Source organism: Sceloporus undulatus, chromosome 3, assembly GCF_019175285.1.
Source record: "Sceloporus undulatus isolate JIND9_A2432 ecotype Alabama chromosome 3, SceUnd_v1.1, whole genome shotgun sequence".
Classification (NCBI taxonomy): Eukaryota; Metazoa; Chordata; class Lepidosauria; order Squamata; family Phrynosomatidae; genus Sceloporus; species Sceloporus undulatus.
In genome coordinates this window covers 65,624,833-65,634,684 of record NC_056524.1, presented here as the reverse complement: position 1 = coordinate 65,634,684, position 9,852 = coordinate 65,624,833, and the positions used below count along the sequence as shown (strand labels likewise).

General features: G+C 48.4%; 1 protein-coding gene across 1 annotated transcript; it reads right to left on the bottom strand.

The window, feature by feature from the left end:
* Nucleotides 1-6,528: 6,528 nt before the first annotated feature.
* On the bottom strand, nt 6,529-8,885 carry OLIG2 (oligodendrocyte transcription factor 2). The gene is given in 2 exon segments (XM_042459026.1): nt 6,529-6,888; nt 6,890-8,885. Coding segments are annotated over 2 exon segments (969 nt in total). The 5' UTR covers nt 7,745-8,885; the 3' UTR covers nt 6,529-6,774.
* Nucleotides 8,886-9,852: the final 967 nt, after the last annotated feature.

Genomic DNA, 9,852 nt, shown 5'->3' with positions numbered 1-9,852 from the left:
TTATGACTCTTAACCCAGCGGTGATCAGAATCCAAAGGGATCTTGTACCATTGTGTGAAAGAAGCTTCCATGGATTTGATCACATTGATCAGGATATAATCATAAGGTTTAGTGATGTTAATGTGTGTCAGCAAAAATGGCAAAGATTCTTTTGGCAAAAGATTGATAACTTTATTATAGTGTGATAAAGAGCCCCCCCCCCATATTAGGGTCACCATAAGTCAAAACTACTTGAAGGCACACAACAAACTTACTTCTTTGCTTCTACAGAGAGGAATCATAGCTTTTAATGCAGGAGGTCCCCTCAGCTGAACAACTCTTGGCAACTTTCATGTGAGTGGGATGGTCTATCTGTTATGAATTTTAATCCAAACTTTAAAGGATGCTATCCAAGGTCCAAAACACACTGCAGAAATAATCCAGTTTGAGACCACTTGAACTGCCTTGGCTCAGTGCTCGGGAAACCTGGGAATTGTAGTTTATTGTGGCACCAGAGCTCTCTGACAGAAAAGGTGAAATGTCTCACAAAACTACAGTTCCCAGAATTTCCTAGCACTGAGCCAGGGTAGTTCAAGCAGTCTCAAACTGGATTATTTCTTCAGGGTGTTTTGGACCCAGGAGACTGAACTGGAGCGCCGCCACCAAATTCAGCCCTTTGGGTAACTCTGGTAAAGTCTTCTTGACTGAAACCCATCTGGAATCTCCTGGCCACTGATGTGGAAGTTACTAATGGACAACCCACTGAGTGTCCTTGGGCAAGTCACACTCTCTCAACCACAGAGGAAGGCAGAGGGTAACCATCCTCTGAACCAGTCTTGCCAAGAAGTCCCCTTGAGTCTCTTGGAATATTGACATCAATGCTTGTGTGTATTTCCTTGTTTCTTTCCTGGAGAATTGGGGGTGTCTTCTACACTGGAACACTGCTGTATATCTTCATGGTCATTTGATCAGTGTCCTTGTGAAGAGATCACTTCCCATACCCCTCCTTTTTCTAGGAGTCAATAAAGTGTATTGCCTTTGTTCTCTGTCCTCTTCCTTCCTCTGCTCTCTCCAAGCATGGAAGCAGAAACCAGGTTATTGTGCTGCTAAAGCTGTTTTTTCTTCTTACTCCCACACATGAGAGTCAGCTCTAGGGGCTCCTCTACCAAATATAGTTTTCTCGACTGAGTAGTTATTTTTCTAGAACCTAGATGGAGCAATAAAGTAAGCTTCTTTTTACTTACCAATATCCTGTTTATTTGCCAGGAGCTCAGGTCTCGTTGTTTCTATCAAATACCTGTGGAGTACACGCTTCTTGTTGTCTTGGATGCTGCTGCTGCTGCTGCTGCTGCTGCTAAACTTCTTAACCACAAATACTCAAGACCATTTTTCTAACAGGGTTGCCATAAGTGTGAAGGCACATAGTAACAAGAAGTAGACCCTCTGGTAGGGTAGGCACATTGGACTTGGAGGCACATTGCAACAAGAAACCATGTTGACTGCCTTCTTATGGAACCTTGTGATATATATAACTTCATGAGGTTTTCTGGCCTAGTGGTTTGAGTATTGTTGGACTGTGACTCTGGATTCCCTGCTCAGCCACTGGGTGACCTTGGGCAAGTCACATGCTCTCAGCCTCAAGGGAAGGCATTGACAAACCTCCCCTGGACAAACCTTGCCAAGAAAACCCTGTAATAGGGTCGCCATAAGTTGGAAGGAGGGCAGATTTAGCTGGCTTTGTCTACTCCAAAACTGGAAGTCCTGCACCCCTTCAGATGTTGGGGGAGTCTAGTTCCCAGCATTCTTCTCCACTGACCATTTCAGGAGTTGTGACGTTTCCCACCTCGATGTTCTCTATCTCTTCATTTGCAATGGCTGCTCTACCTTGGGGTTCAACTACAGAATGCCGTTCAAGGCCACTTTTACTGCCCTGACTCCATCCTACCGAAACCTGGGATTTGTAGTTTTGTGAGGCACCAGGACTCACTCTTGGACGGAGAAGCCTAAAGACCTTGTCAAACTACAGATCACAGGATTCCATAGGTTTGCGATGGCAAACCTCCTCCGAACAAATCTTGCCAAGGAAACCCCATGATAAATTCACCTTAGGGTCACCATAAATCAGAAACGACTTGAAGGCACACAACGACAACCAAGTTATAATGATATATTACAGGCACAGCGATGGATAAGGGCAGTGTGCTCCTTTTATTTATTCCATTGCTTTCTTTCAAGGATTTATAGTCCGCTTTTCTCCCACAGTGGGATTCCAGGTGGCTTTCAGCAGTTGTATTGAAAGCTTGCCTCCAAGTTAAGCTGATCATCATAGGTTGCCTAGGAATATGATCATTCTCAGTGAAGAGAATAAGGTTTTATAGTGAGAGGGACTTTCCCTGGATATTCTTTGCGCTGACATTTTATCCCCTCTTCCTACTGGAAACTACTCTGAGGTCGGCTTTCTTCCGTGGGCTAAAAGGAAGGAAAGGAAACCTGTTTGGATCTGGACTCCTGTTCCAAAGGAAGCCAGAAATATCTCAGCAGGTGAGTCCTGTCTTTTTTCCAGCAGCATTCAGTCGTTCCTTGGAGAAAGGTTTTTACCTATTTGTCAGCCCCTCGGGATTCGAACTCAGAGCCCTGCCACGTGGAAATCTGACCTGCAGGGTTTGATTTCCGAAGTGACAGGTGCTGAAGCTTAAGCCTGCCTGGAAATCACTCCTTCCCTGGGATTTGGGAAACTTAGCCCAGGCAGATTAGATAGATAGATAGATAGATAGATAGATAGTGTGTGCAGGAGAAACACACAGATACTTGGTGGTGGATCGTGCCCCTTAACCATTCAACTTCAGATGCCCGCCCCAAAAGCCTCCATAAATCCCTGCTAAACCCAGAGGATCGTTACATGAACTCCATGGAGGATTTCTTCTGGCAACACAAACCTTTCCTTAAAAACTGAACATAGATCTTAGGAGCCCTATTGGGAAAGAGGGTTCCTAAAACATCAGGAGCAATTTATTTATTTATGAATATATATATATGTGTGTGTGTGTGTGTGTGTGTGTTTTAATTTTTAAGTTCACTATTAGGAACAAAAACAAGGAGCCCTAGAAACCTTAAAGGGAGGGAGCCATAAATCAAAGGACCAAAGGGACAGCGGCTGGGGAGTCTTAAGGTTCAAACCTATGGCCAGATCACACACAAAGCTGATATTTCAGAAGTGAAATACCAGACTGTTGTGGTTTTTGTGTGCCCTCAAGTCATTTCCGACTGATGGCGACCCACCAGAAACAGGTGCCTCTGGTTTTTCCTCCATCCAGACGTGGCTTTCTGAAGTTCCTGCTGCTTCTGTTGTTGTTGTTGTTGTTGTTGTTGTTGTTGTGGTTGGTGTGTGCGTTCAAGTCGGGTCTGACCGATGGCGACCCTACTATGGGGTTTTCTGGGCAAGACTCCCATTTTCAACCGTTTTCAGTGAAACGAACAAGCTACTTTGCCTTTTTACTCCATGATTCAGGCAACACACTGGGTTTGTGAGGGGCCTGGAGCGGAGCTCCAACAGACGACCATTCCCAGAATTCCATAGCGCTTAAAGCGGTGTCAAGGTGGGCTACTTCTGCCGTGCGGATGCAGCCTTGTCCCGCTATAGCGAAGTCTCCGTGGCTCCCAGGCAAAACAGCAGAAATCTAGAGTAAACTTACCCCGTGGTCAAGCTGTCCACTCAGGAGCGCTGCGGGCAGGATTTGAACTGGACACCTAGAAAGTTTTGGGGTTGTCTATTTTTAAAATTTAATGTTTTAAAAGCTTACACCGCCCTTCAGTCCACCAGCAGAATAACTCCCCCTTAAAGGATTCCTCAGCCTGCTCCGAAGTCAGTATTAGAGTTTCCAGATGCTTCTTTAAATCAGCATCATTTCTTTATTTTGCACAGGAGCCTTGCTTTCCCCATCCGCAGGTGCCCAGGACCTTCTGCCTTCGGTTCGACTTCAGCGGAGTCCTTTCTGCAACTTTTCTTTGCAAGAATATTGGAAAGGCAGCCTAGCCATTCCGACTTACAACTTCAGCCAATTTCGGCTGCTGCTCCTAGGAAGAAACCTGGACCAAAGAGTCGCCTAAATAGTGGCCGGACCCTAAGCCTGCAGTTTGACCCGTCACTTGGGATTCAGTCCCGTTGAACTCAATGCGGAGAAACCTCTGTGTAAAACTACTCATAGGCACAGGTTGCTGTGGCGTTTTCGGGCCATAAATTCAACCCTGCGGCAGCCGAGCTCCCCCCGCCCCAGTAATGGCTGCAAAGGGAGGATTTATTTGGCAAAGGAGACCTTCCTCGGCCATCAAAACCCACTGGGTGACCTTGGGCAAGAGACACTCTCTCAGCCTCAGAGGATGGCAATAGCAAGCCCCGTCTGAAGAAACTTGCCAAGGAAGCCCTGTGATATGGTCACCATCAGGCGCAAAGGACTGGAAAGTAAAGTAAACGAAACACACACACACCTTCCTCCCAGGATGACTTCGGATCAAGAGCGAGAACTATAGGGATAACAGTTATGAACCCGATTCTGTGACCGGGGAGTCCTCCTGTTGAGTCCCATTGAACTCAGTGTCCGCCTTCTGGGTGATCCTTTTCTGTCCTACAGCATCTTCATTAAAGGAAATATATATGTGTGTGTATGTATATATATACAGTATATGGATATGTGTGTATGTATGTGTATAGGGAGATATATATCCTTATATATACACACACACACACACACACACACACATATATATATATATATATAGAGAGAGAGAGAGAGAGAGAGGGGGGGGGATACACACACACACACACACACACACACACACACACACATACTGAAATGCACAGTGCTATTTCAGTTCTCGCATCGAAGTCCTGCAGTTTAGAGACTCCGCTGTAAAAAAAACACTCCCATATTCACACACATATATGTACACACACTCTTTCTTAAAAGGATGAGGCTAGATATAGATATAATTTCCCCAATAAAGATGCTCCGTCCATTTGGAGGTCATATATATATATATATATACACACACACAGAGAGAGAGAGAATATATGAGCCAAAGGGGACTTTTCACAGCGTGCCCCCCTGTTTGTTGAGGATGGTGAAGGAAATAAAGCAAAGCAAACTAAACCAGCCCCCTCCAAAGGCTTTCCTTTGCCTCCATGGAGTCCCTTCCTCCTTCCTTTCTTCCGCCCTCAAGACCCAGGGATCCGCTGGCATTCTTCAACCTGCGAAAGAAACCCACAGAAGAACGACCACCGCGGAAGTTTCGTTTGCACTTCTTTTTTAATTCTTGTTATTACTGTATTTTAAAATGTCCACAGCGGGTCGCTTCTTTTCTTCTTTTCTTTTGCAACCAAACAATAAATATTATTTAGCAATTTTTTTTCGTTTCTTTAATTTTTATATATCTGTATATATATATAAAAATAAACAGGCGGTAAAAAAATCTCTTGAAGGTGACAGCGCTAGGAAAAAAACAAGAAAGAGAAGAAAATAGTGGTTATTCGGGGATGGGAAGGGAGAGAAAGAGAGGTCGGAAGACCGAGTCAGAAGGGAACCAGTTCAAGATGGGAACTGAAGTGTTATGGATCGTGAACAAAGGCTGCATCCGCATCGGAGAAGCAATCCGGTTTGACACTGCTTTAACTGTCCTGGCTCAATGCTATGGAAGTCTGGGAATTGTAGCGGAGCTCTGGGGCCACAACAAACTACAATTCCCAGAATTCCATAGCATTGAGCCAGGACAGTTAAAGCAGTGTCAAACCGGATTACTTCTCCAGTGTGGAGTTCACTTGCTGGTAAACATGCCTAGGAAAAGGCTGCGCATTCCCTCCCTTCCCTATGAAGTGACACTTCCCAACGTGGTCCTTTTGCACTGGATCGGAAACCAAGGCTGTGGGCTTCAAGGGTCCTTTCCAAGCAAACTTTTAGAGGTTGGGACTGTTCCTTCAAAGTAATCTGGGGAGGCCTGCCATCTCCTCCGAAGCCCCTGCCTTTAGGATCCTGGTGGAGAGAAAGCAAGCACTTCTGCAGTGAATGGGATTTAAGGTCGATACACATCCAGGTCCAATCCTGACTCGTCTGCCATCAATCTCTTCTGCAAAGAATGGGACTCATTGCCAATAAATCCCATTCATTCCATTGTGGGATTTATTGTCAGTGAAACCCGGCTCACTCCTCACTCCGAGAGAGCAGAACCTTTTTTAAAAACCATCTTCTGCTAAGGTTCCAGCGGAAGTTTTGGCCCCAGACCCCAAAGGCATTTCTTCGGGATGATTTCAACCTGGTTTGAACCCCTAGTTTCCAAAGCCCTTACAAGACCTCTATATAAGGTGGGAAGATCCAGAAATAGAGAACCAAAGGCGGGAGGGGAACTAGAAGGCAGGGCCTCCCCCCAAGCGGCCCCCGCTAAGGAACCAAAGGTTTTCTCCTTTCAAAAAACAAATAAACACAAAAACGGCGGACAACGTCCCGTCAAAAGGTGAGCATTTACACAGGTGACAAGTCAATGGAGGTGGCGGGGGGGGGGGGGGGGAGGTGAGTTGTAGTTTTGCAAGGTCTTTAGTGAAGAAGTTGCATGAGGGCTCTTTCTTTCACCAGAAAAGTCAGTCCCGGAAGAGCAAGAAGGAGCCTGGAATAACGGGAGCGAGCCGTCGAGGGGTCTCTAAGAGGCGGCTGATCCCGGTTTGTAGCTCCTTTGCGTGGAGGGCCGCCCCTTTAACAGGTCTGTTGCCCCACTACAAGGGGGCTCCCCTTTTTGCCCCCCTCCAGCCCCTCATTTGGCGTCGCTGGTGAGTCTGGGCAAGGCCGCGGCGGCGGAGGCGACGTGGTGGTGGTGGTGGGAGGGGGCAGGCAGCTGGCACATGCTGCAGGGGCAAGGCATGCCCCCCCCAGTGCTGGAACCCGCCGCCCAGAGGGATGGAGGCGGAGGCGGCCGAGGAGGAGGAGGAGGCGGAGGGCGACTTGAGGAGGCCGTGGCTGCCGCTGCCGCGGAGGGCCCCGACGGCCGAGAGAGCCCCCGCGGAGCCCGGCAGGGAGGCGCTGGAGACGGCCGGGGGCAGGATCGGGTGGTGGTGGGGGCCCGGGTGGCTGGGCAAGGGGCCCGGGTGGCCCAGCATGGCTCCGGGGCAAGCGGCAGCCGTCGGGTGGAAGCCGGCGGCTGCTGCAGCGGCGGCAGCGGCGGCATGGTGTCCTCCGTAGATCTCGCTGAGGAGGCGCTTCATCTCCTCGAGGGAGTTGGTGAGCATGAGGATGTAGTTGCGGGCCAGGAGGAGGGTGGCGATCTTGGAGAGCTTGCGCACCGAGGGCCCGTGGGCGTAAGGCATCACCTCCCGCAGGCCGTCCATGGCGATGTTCAGGTCGTGCATGCGCTTCCGCTCGCGGCTGTTGATCTTCAGGCGCAGCTGCTGCAGCTCCGGCTCCGTCATCTGCTTCTTGTCCTTCTTGGAGGAAGAGGAGGAGGAGGAGGAAGATGAAGATGAAGATGAGGAGGGAGACTTGAAGGCCAGCTTCTCCACCATCACCACCCCGACGGCGCTCCGGAGCTCCGACTCTGCAGACTCCCCCGGAGTCGAACTCGAGACCCCGCCGCCCCCAGAAGAAGAGGAAGAGGAGGAGGAAGAAGAGAAAGCCCCGATGGCCCCGCCGCTGCTGCCTCCGCCGCTCTTGCTCCGGGACGAAAGGAAGAGGTCGTCGGGCTCCGGGGAGGAAGGGCGGCTCGACACCAGGCTGGCATCCGAGTCCATGCTGCTGGCCCTTGGAAGGGGAGGAAGGGCGGCCGGCCTGCCTGCGGGGGAAAGGAGGAGAGCAAGGACGGAGGAGGAGGAGAGAGAGGCAGGGCAGCATCACTTGTAGGGCTGTGTCCCCACTGGAGCATTAAAGCGGGTCGGGACCGCTTGGACTGCCATGGCTCCATGCGGTGGACTTCTGCTAATGGTACGGCTCTGTCCACACTGGAGGCATAACCCGGTTTGGCACCGCTTTAGCTCTTTTCTGGCTCAAGGCTCTGGAATTCTTACTAGTGCGGATACACGCTCACATTGCCGCTAAACTCGTGACAAAACTTTTATTTAGCAGGCGTTTCCAACAAGACGACACTTCGGTGTGAATAAAACATTTGCTCCTTCATGTCTTTGTATTAACTTGGTTCACCCAGGAGTTTTATTTTTCTCAGTTTCTGCTTTGGTACAATGAGCTGCCATGACCAGAATTCCATGCGTGAAATCATGGCAGTCAAAGCGGTCCCAAATCGCTTTATTGCCCAAGTGAGGACTCAATGGAGGTGGCAGTCTGCAGGTGATTTCCGCTCATGACCCCCAGCCCCCAGCTCTCGCCCAGTGGCTTCATGGAGATGAAGCACAGGGGACTATAAGACTGACCCCTGTGGAACCCCATATAGGCTATTAGCCAAAAGGATGAGAGGCACCTCTGGATTTCATTTGAACTTACTTCTAAGTAAACTCCAGGAGATCCCAACTAAAAGGAGTGCATCTACACTGTTAGAAATAATGCTGTTCGACACCGCTTTAACTGCCCTAGCGCCATCCTACAAAATCCTGGGGTTTGTGATTTTGGTGAGGCAGCTGCAGCCTTGGACAGAGCCCTAGCATAGCATTCGCCTTTCTATGCTGCACTAGGCAGTACCTAAGCGGTTCTTAAGACCTCATAAACTGAAAATCCCAGGATTCCATAGGACGGGGCTACAGCACTTAAAAGTAGTGCCTAACAGCACTCTTTGCTATCTTATTTCGATTCATGGAGACCCTATGGATGAGACATCTCCAAGACCCTCTATCTACTCTGCTCACTCCTGCAAACTCATTAATAGAGTCCATCCATTGTGCATGCAGCCTTCCTCGCTTTCTACTTCTCTTTCTCTTTCTCCCTTTCCTAGCATTACTGTTTTTTCCAATGCTTCATGCCTTCTCATAATAGTAGGTCCTTAAAAAAAATGTGTAAATACCCTGAAGGCACCAGATCCTGTCTGGTCTTGGAAGCTAAGCAGGGCTCATCCCTGGTTAGTACTTGGAGAGGAGCCCGCCAAGGCATACCAGGTATACTTCAAAAGCAGGAACAGGCAAAAATTTATCTCAGAGTATTCCTTGCCTAAGAAAATTCATGGTGCTGCCATAAAATGACAGGTGACTTTGAGGCACAGACTCACAATGTTTTGTGGTCGGGTGGGAAATCAAACCCTGATCTTCAGAATCGTGGTTCCACATTCAAACCACTATGCTTCCGATCAAGGGAAACCAGCCAAATATCCGTCGGGATTCATTCCGAGCCATGGAAAGTCAAGTCCCATTGGTCACAATGATATTCGTATTTATTGGGTGGGCTAGATTACGGCCAATCTGGATTATGGTCAACAACAACACTCATAATATCTTCCTGATTCTCGATTCTCCAGTAACGACTAGTTCCTATAGTTTGCTCACAATCGCGGTGTGTGCAAATTCTCATCCACAACAAACCCTGATGGAAATTTGGCCCTGCTTGGCGATAGGTTTCTAGAGCTTTTAAAAACATATCAAGAGTTCAAATGTTTGGAGGAAAGGCATTAGGAGAGAAAGTTGTTGACCCAGTTCGTGAATGTCGGAAAAAGTGGGTTTAAGATTTGGCTGGCAATTTGGGATCGCTTAACTCAGTCGTCCCTTGTTGAAATCCCCCGCCTGTCAGGCATCCTAAACTAAGAATAAATGCATCTGAGGAAGTAGACTGAGATCTAAGAAAGCTCATGTTGCCAATTTCTTTCTTTCAGTGAGTCTCAAAGGTGCCACAAGATCTCTCTCCGCACTGAGTCCGCAGACTAACACGGCTATGTCTTTGAATTTCTAAGAATAAAAAGAAACAC